The sequence below is a fragment of the Protopterus annectens genome, chromosome 8.part0 (assembly GCF_019279795.1).
Source record: "Protopterus annectens isolate FY-2018-M chromosome 8.part0, PAN1.0, whole genome shotgun sequence".
Classification (NCBI taxonomy): Eukaryota; Metazoa; Chordata; order Ceratodontiformes; family Protopteridae; genus Protopterus; species Protopterus annectens.
Genome location: NC_056741.1, coordinates 506,812,899 through 506,832,770, shown reverse-complemented (window position 1 = coordinate 506,832,770; position 19,872 = coordinate 506,812,899). Strand labels below are relative to the sequence as shown.

At 40.0% G+C, this 19,872-nt stretch overlaps 1 protein-coding gene across 1 annotated transcript in view; it reads right to left on the bottom strand.

Annotated features, from left to right (window-relative positions):
• Nucleotides 1–2,760: 2,760 nt before the first annotated feature.
• LOC122808290 (melatonin receptor type 1C-like) overlaps nucleotides 2,761–19,872 on the bottom strand; it is a 94,482-nt gene continuing 77,370 nt past the window's right edge. The window contains exon 2 of the mRNA XM_044079254.1: nucleotides 2,761–3,557. Within this exon, the coding sequence (XP_043935189.1) occupies nucleotides 2,761–3,557 (797 nt within the window). The remainder of the gene's footprint in view (nucleotides 3,558–19,872) is intronic.

Here is a 19,872-nt window from a genome sequence, read left to right as displayed (position 1 = left end):
GGGTATGTTGTTTTGCCTTATGGGCTGAGGTTGAGTGACACACTGATTTTGTGGGCTATGTGTCATTTGGGTAGTGTTGGGGGGTGGTGGTTGTCTGTGTTTCAGCTTGGAAGATCTCTGTTGCTTGGGTTGATTTTTATTCAGAGCCTCCGTGAATGTGGGTGTGTGCTTTGTGTTTCTATGTGTGGGTTTTGGTAGTGTGGGTTTTGAAGGACTATGTGTTGAGTGCGGTGGGGTGCAGGTGTTTACCTTCTCCTCTTGACCATCTACTGCAGAATGAAAAATACCTGCTTGGGGGTGCAACCCCATCTGTAATTCATTTTAAAATATATCAGATTGTCAGAAAGAAATGAAAAATGCCCCAAACAAAGGAATGTTATCAGCGTATGAGAAAGGCACATGCATTTCCACATCCTCATATAAGGACCATCTGTACTCTTAACAATAAGTCAAAAACCCAATGCACCTGGAGGTAGAGAGTTATGCATTTAAAGAGAGGGTGAAAAATAAAATACAAGCAAAACAGTGCCAAGGTAAATAACTGCAACAGGATTCTTTTTAACTGCTGGTATTGCAGTTTTTTTACCTTTGTACTGTTTTGCTTCTGTTTTATTTTTTCTCTCTGTCTTTAAATGCAGTTTCTGCAACCATTTCTGGTACACAAATGGTTATGTATTTGGGAGCTCTCATTGGCTCCCATCCTCTGGAACAGTTACTTGATTAGTTCTTATACAATGATGGCAATTGGCTGTAATTGTAATATACAAGCAAATCTATAGGTGTGTAACACAGCCAATACTATCCAATGCGAAATAGCGGAATAGTTATTTGATTGGTTTGTATACCGCAATGCTGTTTGGAAGTAATTACAGTATACAAACCAATCAAAAGGCGTGTAGTGGAGCCAAAGCTATTCAATGCAGAACAGCAGAAACGTAGGTTCCTTTATGGTCGAATGCAGACCATTCCACATAACTCAGAGCACTTGGCTGCTAAGGTGTATGTATATGTGATAGGTGCCTACACAACAGTGTTGCATGTATTTTTTTTTTTGCTAGAAAATGTGCTGTTGTTCTAAATGAATCATTTGTTTGAGTAACAGACATGCAAATGATCCACTAATAAGATTTTTCTTCATGTGTCTTTGAATCACAAGGAGCTGTGTAGTTCTGCTAGGCCGCATTGTGTTAGTTACCATAAACAACTCACCTCTTTCAACATTCTACAATGTGTGCATAAGTAAGCCCTTTTAGTTAATAAAACTGATGTAGGAAAAGAGAAAAAAATATATAATTTAATTCAAAAACTGCAGAACAAGGGATTCACAGAAATGCATTTTATTCTGATAATTTATCCTGAAGCAAATTAACTTAATTCTTACAATTCTCTATACAATAATACAGATAAGCATGACACTTCTGTTAGAGAAGTTTTTGCCCACTCATCAAATGTTTAAGAAAATTAATACTCAGAATAAGTCAGAAGCAGAAACACAATTATCTCACTTTGAAAAATAATACATTAGATACGAAGTTAGAGCTGGAGATTAGCAGTAAATAACTGAATTTTTTCCATTGGGTTGATCTAATTATGTATTCATTCTGTCATCTAGCACTGTGACTGATGGCTGTGACCAGATTAAATGAATTTAGATGATTAAAACAGAGTCATGTTATTTAAGCATACAGATCTTAACTGTCTGACTACATGTATTGCTGGTTACACTGCTCTTACTTAGTGCAGTGTTATTTGAACTCTAATCTAGATTGCTCTTATGCAGGTTAGCAAAATATCAGTGAATGTTGGTATGTGAAACGCATATTATTTTCAGTGGCAGGGTTCAGTAAGATAGTCTTCGCCATAAAGGCTTGACATAAGAAAACCCACTACATTAAGCACCCTTCACAAAATGTAGTAATAGTGTTGTCTTGGAGATTGTAGGTCAATATGTATGGCATGGATGGTATGGTACACAGAAGACTCACCCGATGCAGTGTGGTACCATAATGTGATCTGATACCAAATCATTATGGAGTTCATTAGGAAGTGACTGCATTAGTATTAGGCAGTTTTAGCAATGTGCTGGGTTACACACACAAAAGGCAACAGACATATTTAAAGCATGCATCTTAAGTTGTAAAGGGTCTTCTTTTGGCTGAAAGGGGTATTCTCTTAGTGATGTGCCAAGTAAGTGTTTGGTTGGTGGAGTGGGCACACACGTAGTGGCCCAGTGTGGTCATTTTTGGAAAAACAGATGCGATGCAGGGGATGATCACTGACATGCCATTAGTCATGTTACTCTGGCTCATTCCAGTCTTATCATCCTGGGATAAAGGGCAGATTACCAGGAAGTTAGCTGAGCGGAGCATTGCTTAACACATTAAGACATCCTGTAGAAGCATTAAGAATAATTTATGTTACACTAGGTGTAGGCTAGTCAGAGAGACTCCTTCCCTACCAGCCTGAGTATAAGAAGTTATAAGAAGTTCTTATCAAAGCCAGGATTGACAGGTTGCCCAGTTTTCTTTATAGATTATCTTGCATGATGAGTTTATTTTTCAGAAGCTCTAGTGGAAAGGATTGTAGGGGATATCTATTCTACAGCTTCAAGTATGACCATCTGATCTGTATGCTATGATTATTATTTTTGCACATCCTTATGACAGTAACTTAAAGGACTTTGCTCTTCAAGACTCAGGAGAAGCCATCATATCCCTTACTCCTGGGTGGAAGACTTTTAAGTATCCAAGCCAGTATTTCTTATTTACTAAACATATGTATTCCTCTTAATATAAATGTACACAGTGACCAAAGTATTTTTTTGTACTCTTGCCGAAAATTCTGGTTAAAAACTCCATAAACCATACCATTAAGGCAGCTGTTGAAACACGCAGTAAAGTATCCTACAACAAACAGCCAGTCTGGAAATTTAGGTGCCTTTCCTGGTGGACTAAAACCCTGAATCAATGCTGGAATGCTGAATGGGCTCCAACAAACTGCAAAAAGTACAAACACTAAAAACATTGTTAAAAAGTTACGTACTTCTGCTGGTTTCAACTTCTGTTTACTGTCTTGTCTAACCCGATACTTAACCTGAATGACTAGGATCCATATCTGCACGTAGCAGTAGATAACAACACTTACTGGTATGATAAAGTGTATGATTGGAACACTAATGTTTAATGATACAGTTGCTGCAAATATAATCATGCAAGAATAAATTTGGGGATTGTACTTTGAAACCCCAACTAAAAACATAAACAAGAGTAGTATAAAGCTAACTGCCCAAGTCAGGAAAATGTGGATGTAGGTATTTCTCATGCTGTATAGGTTGTCATATCTGATGCTATGGCAAATGCAACACCATCGATTGATTGCTATGGCCATTATGTTATAGACAGAGCCAATAAAACTCAGACTATGAATCAATGATGAAATCTGACAATGTATGTTTCCAAAAGTCCACTGGTTTTGTAAAATGGCACCAATAAGCAAAGGATATGGATACACAGCTACAATGATGTCTGCTGCAGAGAGACTAATCACAAACATATTACCTGAAAAACAGAAAGAGAAAATGCCATCAGGGATATAAATTTTCCAGTAAAAAAGGTATGCCTGGTCATCACCTTAATCATTTTTACATGGTATCACAGCCAGGTGTTGGATTTAAGTCATATCAGAGATTATTTCATCAGTACTTCTGCATTTTTAAGACAAAACCAGCTTCTTGATTTTTTTCTCACAAACTCTTTATTTACTTCTGATAGCAAGCAGAAGTGCTTCAAACTTCAAGAGATATTTATCAGATTGTGACTTGTTGCTATAACTGTTCTAGAACAATTAAATTATATGTAGCTCAGCATTTCCATGGATACCTGTCCCACTGTTAGACTTTTTGAAGTAGATCATCCATAAAAATTAAAAATGAAGAACACAGTGATGAACCACAAATACGAACGAACCAGACCAATAAAAACACCGAAATCCAAGGCAGTCAAACAAGCAGATCAACGTAGTATTATTAATAAAAACAGTTTAATGCTCGAACTCCAAAATGCAGTAAAATGGGCTCAACACAAACCCAATCACAATCAATGTTAAGCGTGCTTTCACCTCATGTAATACAAAGCTTTATCAGAACTGAGAATAAAATCCATCAGGTGTGTTAAAAACTCTCTTAATTAATTAAACAGTTATTTCTTAAAGAACCCATCCCTCCCCTTAAGTAATATGTTTCAGTGCGTATGTGTGTTCAAAAATCATGCAACTTTCAAGATGTTTTCAAATAATTAATTCAACATTACCGTAGTTTATAAATTGTTTGTATGTTAGCCTAAATAAATAAATCTATACATAAATATTGTTATAAGGTTAAAATAATAAATAACCCTATAATGAAATACTGTTGAAAATTGTAAGAAATATAATACTGTGATAATTTTAAAAATCTTAAAAATACAATCAAAACTTAGCTTGTCATAATTTTAGAACACTGTTAATGCTAATACAATCATTAAGGCCAGGAGGTCTGCCAGCATCAGTCTTTAACTGCCAGAATAACACCCTAAATTCAACCCTGGACTGCCAGTTACCACCACGGGGATCAGTAACTACATGTTCCACTACTGAAAACCTAATATTCATGTTTTTACATATTAAAGAGTGCCTGTAAAAGGCATTAGATTCCTTACATTTAGTAATCTCATAGAGATGTTCATATATCCTCTTCCTAAGGGTACGTACAGTTTTACCAAAATAGAAACTGTTACAAACTCCACAAATTCCTATGTATATTAACCTTTTCATAACACAATTGTAATGTTTGGAAGCTACCATCCTAATACCTCTAGAGGGAATCCATATATCACTTCCTTCAAAAATGTACTCACATTGACGGCAGGCACCACATTTAAATATACCTCTTCTTGACCTAACAACCTTCCCTGTTTTCTCATTCTTCTTCTCAAACATGTCCTTCAAATTCATACCTCCTTCTTACAAAATAAGGGTGTTCTGGAATATGTACTCCCGTGTCCTCGTTCACTTTCAGGATGGGCCAATATTTTTTGATAATTTCCTCTACTTTTCAAAATGTGGTGGAAAAAGTGTGTGTTAAGGCCACACCATATTCAGCTCTACCATCACAATGTGTTGTCTCGGGGGTGGAGCCTAGATGGCTATCTGAAGGCAGCAGTTTTTTAGAGCTCCATAAACTAGTATCAAATTCAGGAAATTTCACTATTTTTTTTTTCTAGCAAAACTTTATAAATGTTTAGTTAATAGTCTAAAATAACTAATTACAAATTTTGGTGGGTTTTTACAAGAAATTTCCTGTCAAAATACTCAGGAGTCTTTACACAGCAGCTAAAGAGATGAGTAACCTGAAGAACTCTCACTCTGAACTGTCATTAAAAAAGGAACTCCAAATGGTAACTACCACATTACAAGAACTATCTATAAAAATGGATGATTTCAAGGTTAATCTACAAAATCTAAAAGAGAACTCTCAGAAACAAATAGAAATCTTTAAAGAAATGCTTTAGCAGCATCAGTTTAAGTTAACAACTATTGAAACTTCTTTATCTGGCATCGATGGAAGAATTAAAGAAGAGGAGACACAAATGGATTTTCTCCTGAAACAAAATACCTAGCTCTCCAACAAAGTAGAGGACTTAGAGAATAGGGAGAGACGATCAAATATCAGGATTTTCAGTCTACCTTAGAATACAGAGGGAAAAGACATTATCTCCTTTCTAAATTCATGGATACCAGAGATTCTAAATCTTAATGAAGGCTTGTCATTTGGCATAGAAAGGGCACATCTGCTTTGGGAAATAGAATTTCAGCATCATCCTCTTCTTCTGCGTCTATGCCACGAAGATCAATTATAATAAAATTTTTATCCTTTATGGACAAAGAAATGGTGCTAAAAACAGCATGGAGGAAAAGTCCAATAAAATATAATCAACATCTAATAAGATTTGAAAATGACTACTCCACTAAAGTTCTTGAACAGAGGAAAAAGGCATGGCCACTAATAAAAATTCTGAAACAGAATAATGTCAAAGCTCAAATAGCCTTCCCTGCAAAGATAAGGATACAGTACCTAAGTGAGATGAGAAGCTTCAACACCCTGGAAGAAACCTTTCAATTCATCAAAGATAATAACATTAACACCATCCCAAAAGAAATGGAATGGACATCCCCGTCACTAAAGAGATCCACTGAAAAAAACTAGTTGGACTGATGTCAAAAAGAAGAAACAGAAAACTGAAACTAAATTACCTACTTTGGTGAAGTCTCTCAAAGTATCAACTGATACCTAATGACTAAAATACTTTTAAATGGACTAAACATGTTACATAATCATTTTCATACATATAAGTAATACTAGAGTAAAAGAAAAAAGTATGTGCTTCTATTACCTCATATAACATTTATAAATCTAAGTTATATTTTAACTAAACAATCTGTTTCTAATATTGTCATCCTTCTAACCTTGCTTTATGCATCGTTATCTATCTTTATATATAGATATTTTCCCTATTTATTTATCTTATTTAAATATTTATTTAGATTTCTTTTTCTCTGTATAAGTATTTGTTAATTATAGTTATACCTATAGTTAGTTTTTAGTCTAGTAGTACTTCACTTGCAAAGTATTATTTCATAGTTATGTGGTAATTCATTTATTATTTCATACTTATTTGTTATATAGTATATTTAACCTAATTACTATTAATGATTGATAGATTTTCCCATTGCTTTGTTGTGACCTAGACACTGGGTGAGATTTCCCTTAGTGGTGATGTAATGGTGTATAGATTTTGTAATATCCTTTGACCGTTATTGCTGTTGGGTATCTGGTTGTACAAAGGCTTTCCGCTCTAGAGTGGAAATGGACTGTCATATAGATGTTGTTTTCTCGCTGTAATAGAGCAGAAGACTCTCTAACTTGGGTGAAGTTCGAGTGTTGTTGATGTGGAGGGGAGTTAGTTCTTGGCCCTGGCTGCATTGGAGTGAAGTGTCGAGTTACCATGTCGTTGTTTTTCTGTCGACTGCGGATCTCCGGTTTGGCTTGTATGATTGATATTTTATATTCCTTTGGGTTAACAAAATATGCTGTGGGCTACGGTGAGTCTAGCATTCAGCAAAATTAGTCTGCTAGGTTTACTAAAGGTTTTTTCTTTTTTTATTTTTTATTGAAGAGAAACATTGCTGTGAAATCGGAGAGATGTCCGTATTTGGCGAGGTGAAGGAGAGGTGATTGTGTTTTTGGCTTTAGTTTCACTGTCTAAATGGAACCAGATGCTTAAGGCAACTGCTGATTGATTTCTGAGTCAAACGGTGTGTGAAGTGTCTGATGTAGAAGCTCTCGAAAGGCGCTCTTCATGCCTTATTTAAATAAAAGCTGATAGGGAATGAGTTAATGTTTTAAAACATAGATTTTTTTCTCTCAAGAAACAGTTTGAGCGGGGAAAATCACTCTCGAGAAGGTAAAAAGAAGCTTTTAAAATCTCTAGCTCTCACGAGCTATGTATACAGTTATGTACGTATTTAGCTATTGAATATTTAATGTAGCTATAGCAATGTACGAGAGCTGATGTGATTGTTCACCAGTAGGTGTATTCTATAAGAAGCCTGATCGCTTATAGTAACAAAACGGGCCGAACAGCTATTCATGATTTTACATTTATTTAGGTACAGGAACTCAACACAGTATGTTTTGAAGCATTTTAGTAGAAGTAAACATTAAATCTAAGTATCTAGTCTATTAGAAACACATGAAACTCTTGTATATAAAAGTGCTTTATTATATTAATGTGTGAATACATCTACATATACATCTCTAGGAAAACTTTACACACAACTTTAATATCAGCTGACATAATAAGAGCAAGATTTAAACATTTTGATATGAATAATTTGATCAGTCTTTTTAATATGTAGAATAATATGCATATTGTTTGTCTGTTTGATTTAGGATATGATAATCATCAGTAATAGTTAATATATGTTACAAGTTTGTCTGACAAAAGTGTTAAATAACTAATGAGTTGAAATGAAGTATTTACTGTATATCTTGGAAATTTTGCTTTGAGCAAGTTCAGAAAATTGAGTATTCATTATTACAGACGTTATGTTTATCTGATTAGTTACTAATTATATATGTATGTGTATATATATATATATATATATATATATATATATATATATATATATGTGTGTGTATGTATATGTGTGTATATATTGATATATATAAACATTTACTTCTGTTGCTGAATGATAAATCATATAAAATATTTTAATAGACTCCTTTACTATTTAAGATTGTATATTTGGAGCTCTAATGAATGAAAAAAGGAAGTTAGTGGGATAGTTCACCAGATTAACCTATCTGATGGACTAGGAATGTATTTCATTCCATGGTGGGCAAGTTTTAATGTACAAACTAGTTTAATGTTGTTTTCTCTTTAATTTTATGTTATTAATTATTATCACCAAGCCTGACTTAATTCTATTTGATTATATTAAAGTTAACATCTTACAGAGAGATAGATGGATATTTCCAAACTAATATTTTTCTTTTTATTATATGTAGAGGAGGTGATTTCAGGAAAATATACTGGGCTGGATTCAAGAAGGCTTGCACGGAGTCTAAGAGTAGAGTAAGACTCCAGACAGCCAATATGTCTGCCGAGCGATCCAGGAACAGCCGGCAGGGGCGTGCATGAGAGCTCCTAAAATGACTCTTGCATGGACAGTGTTAGATTATGCAAATTACCTCATTTGCTGCTGAAAGCTATGCAAATGAGGTAAATTTGAGATCCAGGAAACACCAACCTGTCCGAGTAAGAGTAGTGTTATTTGCAGAAATGTACTCCGCTGGTAACTGAGTACCGTTCTGCAAATAGCAAAACGGAGCTATGACAGCTCCAAATAAAGGATGCATCCAGTTGAGGAAGCATGCCAATGGCCAAATATAAGGCCATTGGCATTTGTATGTGTTGCAAAATAATAAAAAATATATTTTGTTTTTATCCCCGATCTCCGATGTTTAAGTGTAGCGCAGCACCACACAAACGTGCGGAGCTCTAAAAACCAGAAAAAAAAATAAAATCCAAAAATAGGCATTTTATTAAATATATTAATCTGCCATGCAGGTGAATGGCAGGCTGAAGACAACATGGCTACTGAGTAGTGGTTGCTAAGGGGGGAAGCTCAGTCTGAGAGATGTAACCAAGCATTAGTAGGCAATCCTATGCAAATAAGTATAAGGATAGTGAATCCCAATTTTCCCTGCAATGTGAACTATGTCCCTAGAGTGTAAGAGTAGGATTAGGGGAGTAACAGAGTAGAAGATAGGTGACATCATGAGGGGGTATGTATCAAAGACTGTAAGCTTATTGGAGCAGAGTGGCATGTGTTTGCTGTGAGTTACTCAGGACTGGAAGAGGTGTGTCTACAGTTGTCTGAACTAAAACCCAGAAACCAAAGGTGTACGCCGTGGCTATCACTAAAGTTTCTTGCAAAGATGCTTACACTGTGTGCACGCTTGTGCAAATCTGTAAACCCGCCTAAGCCTGTGTGTGCGTGTGTGCACCCATGTAAGCCTGTGTAAGGCTGTCTAAGCCTGTGTGTGTGCATGTGCACCCTCCTAAGCCTGTGTAAGTCTGTGTAAGCCTGTGTGCACGTGTGTGCACTTGTTTGCGCTTGTTTGCACGTCACTGCCCCTTGTGGAAACAGAAAGGGAAAAGGAAGGAAAAGAAGTAGTAGGAAGTTAACCAAGGAGAACTAGCAGAGCTGCCAGGTGAAATCAATCAGAATCAGCCAATTACACAGGCAGTACACTAGCCCAGTCCAGCACTTAAAACTCTGCAAACAACATTCCCCCATGTTTTACTCAGAAACACTGCAACACTGCAGTGTACAAAGAGAAGTGAAAACTTAAAAAGCTCAACTGAGACAAAAAAATGTTAGGGGCTGCCATTGCTATTATAAGGCAACATGTGCAAGATTCTGAGGGTGGTGCCATTGTGAATGCTGCTGAGCAACCCACAGTGAGGAGACGGAGAAGAGTGTACAGACCCAGGGTAACCTACCAGGGGCTACATGAGCTGGAGATAGTGAAGTGCTATAGAGTGGACAGAGACCTCCTGCAGCAAATTGTTGAGCTGTGCAGTCCACGCCTCACACACAGACCCAACAGAGGGGAACCCATCCTAGTGGAAACCAAGGTATGTGTTGGCCTAAGAATACTAGCAACAGGTACCTTCCAGAGACCAACTGGTGATATGATGGGGACTTCACAGGCATCAGCATCCAGGGTATTGCATCAATTCCTGAATGCCATGTCAGCACGTCAGTGATCATGTATATTTCCCCAATTCCCATGAGGTATTGGCCAGCAATATGCATCTCTTCCAGCAAATAGCGGAATACCCTGAGGTAGTGGGTGAAATTGACTGCATGCACATACACATCAAAGCACCAACCGGTGAGCGGGATAGGGCTTACTTCAACCGCAAGGGCTTCCACTCCATCAGCTGCCAGGTTGTGTGCAATGCCCAGGGCATAATACTGAATGTGTGTGCTGGCTGCCCCGGAAGCTACCATGATTCCCATATCTGGCATCTGACGCAGCTGTACCAGACATTTGCCAATGGGGACATCCCTGACGGTCACCTAGTGGGGGATGCTGGATATGCACTAGAGCCGTGGCTGATGACACCCATCAGAAATGCACACACACCTGAACAAGAACTCCATAATGAGGCACACGCACAAACACGAAATGTAATTGAGCATGTGTTTGGGATGCTCAAGTCATGGTTCCGGTGCCCAGACACATCTGGTGGAGCCTTGCAGTACTCACCAACTACATGTACCCAAATTGCCATGGTATGTGCCATGTTACACAATAAGATCCTGCAAAAACAGCTGCAGCAGGAACAGCATGGGGCAGGGCCAAACAGCCCCCCACCATTGCCAGGGCCTGCACAGGCACAGTGTGACTCGGAGGAGGAACAACCTGAGCCTGCCCCAGTAGGCAGAAAGAGGTGTGCCCATTATGCCTTGGCCTTGGCAAAGAGGCAACGCATAGCACATACACTGGCTCAGTAGGAACCCTGAAAATGATACCTCTCTCTGACTCACACATAAAATAAAAGGGATGCCTAACTTGACACTACCTGTTTCCAAGCATGTATAGGGAGTGTAGTATGTGCATCCAACATAGGCAGCCCTGCAGCACCACCTGAGGCATGATTGCCATGTTTTAAGCAATATAAAGCAGTGCTAAGCAGCATTTACCAATATTTAGTATATGCAAACAAAATTGCCCATGTTAACTAGTGCAATGTTGGGCAACATTGAGCAATGTTGGGCAAGGTCTGGCAAAGTCGTGCAAAGTTGAACAAAGTCAGGTAAACATGCTCATATTTGCTTTACTGTTCCTTAAGCAGTCTGGTCTGCCCAGCATGAAAATAAAAAGCAGTGACAGGGCACGAACCCAGGATACTGTGCACTATAGTCACAGTACTGAACCATTAAGCCATGATAGCATTTCAGTGGCACAGACACAGCAGGACAATTGTGCACTAATGCAAACACAAGGTAATGCTGTATCATGCCCCTAAAGAGGCATATGGGTAACCTCCCCCACAGGCCTATGCAAACAGAGAACATCAGGCCAGGCGGTGTGATGTGGGTTGTGTAGGCTATGAAGTCGCAATCTAATATACGTGACATTGGATGCTAAGATCTGTAGCACAGTAGTATGCCTCAAGCCAGTACGATAGGCAACAGTACAGACTGAAATGGTGTACCGTATATAGCAGTGCAGGCATAGCAAATGCGTATAAGTGTCAGGTGAAACCCTCATCCTATGTACTCCCACAGTAACAATCAGGTGTGCCCCTGGGTAGAACTGTGCAAAGAATAGCTGTCCTCCCTGTATGTAGAAATGTTGATAAGTCTATGCAAAGTGTCTCATGGAAGCCCTGCAGGAACAGCATGATCCCTGTTGATCTATGACACAAAGGTGAGCCCTGCTGTAAAAATGCAACTTGATTTGCCATACACATATAGTATAAATGCCTGTACTGGGCGTGCTCACACACTCCAACAAATGTAGTGGATTTCATTCAGCATAACACTGAAAGGTTATACTGAGCTTGCCCACACACTTTAATAAATGAAGCAAATGGCAGGCAACAACATACTGAAAGGTCATACTGGGCATGCTCACACACTTAAAGAAATGAAGCAAATGTCAGGCAGCAACATACTGAAAGTTCATACTGGGCATGCTCACACACAGGCTAAATACGGATGTGATAATAAGGGATCTATGGACAAATGTGGATAGTCATCTCTACTTCAAGAAACACATTCACAAAGTGGTCAGAAAATCATGCTATGTGTTCACACAAACTGCCAAGGTCTGTGCATGTAGGTCAAAGGAGGTTCCCACTACTCAGCAGTCATCAGACCCATCAGAGAGTACCACAACACACTTGCGATTAATCTGACTAGGCACGTTCAGCAGCCAGAAAGACTTAACAAGATGATTACTGGCCTCAAATAGTTGCCCCATGCAACAAGACTGAATTTAACCCAATCTGTACTCTGTTGCATACTGTTTACTCAGGAGATCTCTGCCCAACAGACAGGTCCATGTCATGGCTACACTCAGATCTGTTCTGAGTTACAGCTCAATGGCACTAAATATACAGACCCAACTGATATTGCCAACATCCTGGCAGATAGGATCAGTGTTAACTTTACCCCCCTCTCACCCATGAAAGAGCACATCTCTATAATGGAAGACTGCAAAGTTGCTGTTATCATGGCTGCACAAGTAAATAACACTCTCCAAAGCCAGTATCACAGCAGCCATGTGACAAGATAACTTCCTAGGCTGTGTAGTATCTACATCCCTGAACTAAACTTTAACATGGAAGGTCTGTGGCTACTGAAGTTTCCAGAGGACTGCAAACTAGGAGCCATAATTGTAATCACTAAAGATGTGGACATCCTACAAAAGGGTCTCACTGAGACAGATGGCTGTTGTCAAAACCATGGGCTCTAGCTCAATACCAAAAGGTGCATTGTCATTACCTTTGTTAAAAACTCTGTAGCCAAGTACTACAACATAGGTGGTAGTATACTTCACACTGAAAGTGTGACAAGAGACCTTGGGTCACAGGTGGACAGTGGACACAACTGTTATAATCACATTCCCACAGTAGTCAGGAAACCCTCCTATGTGGCACACCTCATCACAAAATGTGTCTCATGCAGAATAGAAGAGGACATTGTTCCCCTCTACTCATCACTCACTAGAACTATAATAGAGTACAACGCCACTTTTGCTATGTACCTCACAAGACAACCACAACAACTGGAAAGCCTGCAGCAATACCTCACAAAGAGCATGAGTGGCTTGAAATACATGCCATACACAGACCATCTCAAAATGATCCATCCGTACTCCCTTGCATATCGCCTACTCAGAGGTGTTCACTGCCTAACATACAAAGCTATGTCAAACACAGAGCTGTTGGACATGCTCCATGTAAAACACTCACAATCCCTCTGACCTTCGGACCCAAAACCATGAGTGAAATAGAAAAGGAAGGGGTGTACCCATTTACCTTATGGATACCCACACCTTCAGGTTAGCGGCACTGCATGAGGCCTTAGAGACCATGCAAGTGCAACTAACATTGGGCAAAGTTGCTCATCAGATTGTAGCCTGCTACAGATCACGTACCTTGTCTCAGGAACCTCACTCAGTATTCCTGAGAACAGTGGAAAATACAAAGGTCCTATCAAACACCATTATATGAGGAGATTACAACTATCCAAACACTGAGTGGGAGAATTACTCGTGTACAATGTCCTTTGCCCAATGTTTCCTAGAGTTTAAAAACTCTAACACCCTAGAACAGCTAGTCACTACTCCCACTAGAGGTGACAACATACTGGACATGATCATCACCAACATGGGGTACCAGTGTTCCACAACAGAGATAAACCCCTCGCTGGTAATATCAGATCATAAAGTAATCACAGTGGACATCCACATCCCGCCCCCCACCCAGTCAATGAAACCACTGTGAAGACATATTCAAAAGCAAACTGCACACTTCCCAAGATCAAAGTGGAACGTTCCAAGTACCTCTTGCTATAGGATAATGGTATACAATCTGCCGAATCATTTACAAGTGCATCCTATGAGCATCTACAGGGATGCATGGAATGAGACATCACAAATAAATCCAAGATGCACTCCTCCAAAAATAAGACAACAATCAGGTGGTTGTTGCCCATAAATAAGCTAGACAACAGAAGGAGGAAACAAACACATGATAGAGCCAACTTCACTAAAAGAAAGGCATCACTGATCATTATTAGGAAGAAACAATGATCGCTCATAAAATAATCCAAGGACAGTTTCTAAAGACAAATAGCCAAGGAATGTAAGAATAACAATCACAAAGCCTTTGATAGCTATACCAGACATGTAGGTGTCAACTTCCAAATATGCTGTCAGCTACTGAAAAATGGAAAGAAATACACTGAATCAACTTTCATTGCCCACATCCAGGGGGCCAAGTTCAGTGTAAACTCCCCCCATCACCCCAAATGGCCCTGTGTCCATCACAGAAGGATGCAGAGCCCCAGACGTCATGGCCATGCAGGTAAAGACAGCTCTCTCCAAAGCTAAGAACACAGCATCAATGGGACTGGTGTCCAAGGCTGCATATTACACTAGGCCCAAAAGGAACTACACCCTCACTTACATCCACTGTCCAGACTCAAGCGTACCACAGGCTATGTACCCAAAGAATGGCATACACTAACAGTCATCCAGCTCCACAAAGGGGGTGCCACAACAGAACCTGGAAACCATTGCCCTGTATGTCTACTCAGCCTGGTCTACAAAGCTTTTGAGCATATTGTCATGGAACCCATAAACAGAGACATTGGGGACCTCCAGGCACTGGATTCTACACAACTTTGCCTTGTTAAAGGCAGATCCTGGCTCCTAAACCTAGTTGACTTATTTCAAACAGTTACCAAGGACATAGATGGATGTGAAAGTAGTCCACACAGCCCACCTGGACCTCACTAAGGACTTTCTACACCATTCCCCACTCTGTCATCATGGACAAGTGTATCAGCTTGAACATTAACAGCTATGTCACAGGATGGGTGGTCAAGTGGCTCACAGATCAAACATACATATTCAGAGTTGCGGGTGATATGTCCGACTCTAAGCCAGTCACAAATGACATCCCATAGGTCTTGGACCTGGGACCCCACCTGTTCAGTAGATACTGCTCAGAGGTACAGGCAGGCACGGGAGTTGTATGGCCGAACAGGTTTGCAGATGACTTTTAACTGTGGTCCATAATCGACTCTACGGCTGACACAGACATCCTCCAGAAGTGTCTTACAGAGACTGATACCTGGTGTCAAAACAATGCCCTCAAGCTGAACTGCCAATGAATGCATAGTCATCCCCTTTGGGTAAAACAATGTGCACACAAATTACCACATAGGTGATAATACAGTTTGTACAGAGAAAGTCATTATGGCCCAGGGGACACAAGTAGATAGTACACACCCCTTTGATGATGACATGGCCAAAGTGTGTAGACATTCCTTCAATGTAGCCCACCTAACCAACCTGCTGTATATCTACTGTGGCTTAGTGGTAGTTCATGCAGTGTAGTGTGTCCAAGATCTGGGGTTCGAGACTGACAGTGGTGTTTTACTTTGCTGCTGAGCAGAACAAAGGCCCTCACATGCAGGGTGACTAAGGCACTTTTAAGCAGTTGTAAGCGGGTTTGCATGGGATTGCGTGAAGCTTAGCAATGCTTAGCTAAGCACACAAATGCACACCTTCTCACAAACCCGCTAACTACTGCTTAAAAGTGCTTACTCCCGCTAACTCCTCCACTCATTTCCTTGAAAGAAAAGAAAATGGGGAGATAGGAAAGTGGTGAAAAAGGGGCACAAAGAGGGAAAGACAGTAGTGAAAACAGCTCGGGATGTGCAGGATGGGTGTAGGGAAGGTCCATAGCTGCCCATTTCTTTAACAGCAACAGCTGTGCATATGCTAGAAATTTGGAGGGAAATTTGAAACATTACACCCCTGAGAGAGGGGTGAGGACAACAAAGTATGTTGTACTGCCAATTAAATATCAGTTCATTTGTCCAGCAGACATGTGTGCAAAATGGGCAGCTATGTATGGGGCATAATTTTTTTTTTGGGAGCAGATTGCCTTTTTTTTTTTTTCAGGTGAGAGTGAAATGTGGGGTAGGGGAAGTAGGTATATTTTGGGAGGTAGGTTGGGGAGGTAAACAGACAAGACAAACAAGATGCATACAGGGGCTGAATATGACACATGGGGTGGGTGAACACCATTGACGGGGAAGATGTTTGGAAATCGCAAGCCCATGAGCCCACAGATAGCAACAGTGGAACTGAGATCCCCACCCATGGGCAGTCACCACTGCACCTTCACAGTCCGGAGGGTGGCTGTGCTGGGGGCTGCGTAGGAGGGGCAGGCTCACCCATGAGTCACGCCACTCTTGCCTCGAGCTGGCGTAGAGGATCAGCGACTGAACGCTCAATCTCCCTACGCACCACAGCCCGGACCATTCAGACGGTGATAGGGGGTCCTCCTCCGGCCAAGCTTGCATGGGGGGGATGAGCCCCATCCCCTGCAGTACTTCCACCCATAGGTGGCACAGGACCAATGGAGGAGGAGGTCCCAGGCTGGGCACCGGACCTACTGGTGCCAGGTGCCATCGCCAGCTGAGGTGGGACAGGTAAGTCCGCCGGGACCGGCCTTCCCATATGTTCTATGTTTAGGAGGATTTAATGACAATATGGATTAGTAATAGCCAACAGCATTCCAATTTAGTTGTAACAGCATACAGTAGTATTCCCATTAACCCAACACACCAGAGTTCCAACAGTTGAACAGCAAGCATAACACATGCATATATAGAACAACAGTGGACATTCCAACAGTATGCAGGATTGATTGGTGGCAACAGGCCACCAAGATTGTGGTATGTGAACAGGACACATCCATCATAGTAAATGCAGATATTTATAAACCAATAGGACATGTGTACCAACAAATGTTATGAGATTAGACATACCCATTGAGGTGTGGAATTGCATTGTTTATGCACATACAGTAGGGTGTAAAAAGATACCTCCATTAACAACTTATATATACTTATAGTTTACACTACATTCCTATTTACTGCAGTTATATATCCCCTACATGTATTATTACACTAGGCAATGTCCATTAAATTGTGAAATGGGTTTTGCTAGTTCTTGATATACCTGACCTGTATCTGACATACAAACTGTCCTGGATGCAGATGTTACTGCTACATATTTATATATTTCATTTATATTTATATATCTACATATCTGGATGTGTTCAGGTGACAATATCAGGTATATGTTGACAGCCCCCTACATTTCTAGCAGCACATTGACATTTCTGGGGAACACAATAACAAGCTACTCATGTGCCAGATTAACCTCTACATGCCGGCCATGAACCGACAGTTGAGGACTGTATATATGCTTAACAGCTACTGGCAATCCCTTCATCCACTTTATATGGGCCTACCCATGTGTGGGTTGACTGCGCTTAATACAACAGTACTATTTCTATAATGCAAGGGTACAACAACATATCGAAAAAAGTGACACGGACACACTCCAGGAATTATACCTTTATTAATTACATTACACACTTTTCTAGTGGCTCTCTCATTTATTTGATACATCAGTGCATGCAGAGGTCTTTTATTCAAGACATATTATACCTTTATTAATGGGTTACACCACCTTTTCACGCTGTCTCACTTATTTTATATAACAGTACATGCAGAGAAGTTATTCAACACTTATTATACCTTTATTAATGGGTTACAACACTCTTTTTCAGGCTCTCACTTCTTTTATATGACAACACATGCAGAATAATTACTAACCTGCCTGGTGACATAGCCTTAGCAGCCTATCTGCATAGGCTTGGTGATTCGCAGACAGACACCTGCAGCTGTGAAGTAAATGAAGGGATATTGAGACATACCTATCCATAATATAGACTACAATAGCAATTCTTACATACTTCATTCCATGGCTACATACTCTGTAGTGGGGCATTTTCCATTTCACGGGCCTCCTGTATCCACTGGTTCAGTCGGCTCTCCTTGCGTCTCTTCAGGTCTGAGTAGTGGTGTCTGACCTGCTCACCAGTCCAAGGGATGCCTGTGGCACTGGTGAGATCATATACTAGATGGGTTCCAGGCTTCCGCTTTGTACTCAGTGCCCTGAAATTGGCCCTGCAGGAGTCTTGCATCATGATGATGGATGAGGAGCCAAACCATTACTTTTGAATCCTCAATGCCCCACCGTTGCACTTGAAAATGAGAGCTCTCTCTGACACCAGCCATACTGTCTGCAGATGGGAGCTACAACCAGTTATGGCAATTATTCCAACCTATGGAGCTTAAATATGCCTCATTTCCCACAATTATTTGTGATTGGCCCATTCTGAAAAATCTCAGCTAAAAGCAAACCTGTTTAGCAATGGGTAAACTTCCATTGATATATATGAGTGTGTTGGAAATGCATCCATATGTAAAGCTGTCATGGCTTAGTGGTTTAGTACTGTGATTATGGTGCACAGTATCCCGGGTTCATGGCCTGTCATTGCTTTTTATTTTACTACTGGCCAGACCGGCTAGGAGGTGTGGCTGTGTTTAGCTGACTTTGCTCAACTTTGCCCAATGTTGCTCAACGTTGCTCTACATTGCTCTACGTTGCCTGACATTGCCCAACGTTGCGCTAGTTAGCGCGGTGCGCAGCTCCGCGCAAACATGTTTTGTTTGCGCTAGTTGGCACGATGCGCAGCTCCGAGCAAAGCCATTGCACTAGTTAAAGCAGTGCTACTCTATGAGCAATTATACTTGACTCTGCTTAATACTAGTAAACTTTACTTAGCAGTGTGTCACATTGCTTAAGATATGTTACTTATACATTTATCAGTATGCATGACCATTCCACCTTCTTTTATATATATATATATATATATATATATATATATATATATATATATATATATATATATATATATATATATATATATATGTATACAAAATATTGTTCACTACTACATAGGCCATTTCAATGCACTTTAGTAAAATTTAAAAGGAAAATGTCAGGAGTTACTTTTATGCACATATTTCCTACAGAAAATGGGAAGGGGAGTGGTGGGACTTGAACCGGGAATGCCTCCTCTTTGTGCGAAGGCTCTACCACTACGCTATTGCTATTTGGCTTCATTTGCATATAAGTAGTTTATTATCCTCTTCGATGTCTACACTGCTAACTGTATTTAAGCAATAGGCAAACTGGCGCATACACACGCAAATACGGGCAGCTATATCAGGAATAAAAAAACATGGAAAGCTTTACATTTTAAACTTGTACAGGGAATTAGAATGTGGGGGAATGTAGTGTTGGGTATGTAGACATTTGAGCGGACTCACTCATTTCATTTGACATTTGCAGTTTAGGGACTTGCAGGGGCGTGGATATTTGGACTGCTCGGCAGTCTGACACGCCCCCTGCAGTCGTGCACGCTCCGTGTTAGCCTTAGAGTTGAGTCAGCACACCCTCCTGAATATGTATGATGTGCTGACATCATACTCTTAGACTGCAGTTTCCGAGTAAGACTTAGTCTTACACGGAGGATTAGTGAATCCCGGCCACTGACATTTTAAATACTTCTTTAAAATAACTTGGCATGGATA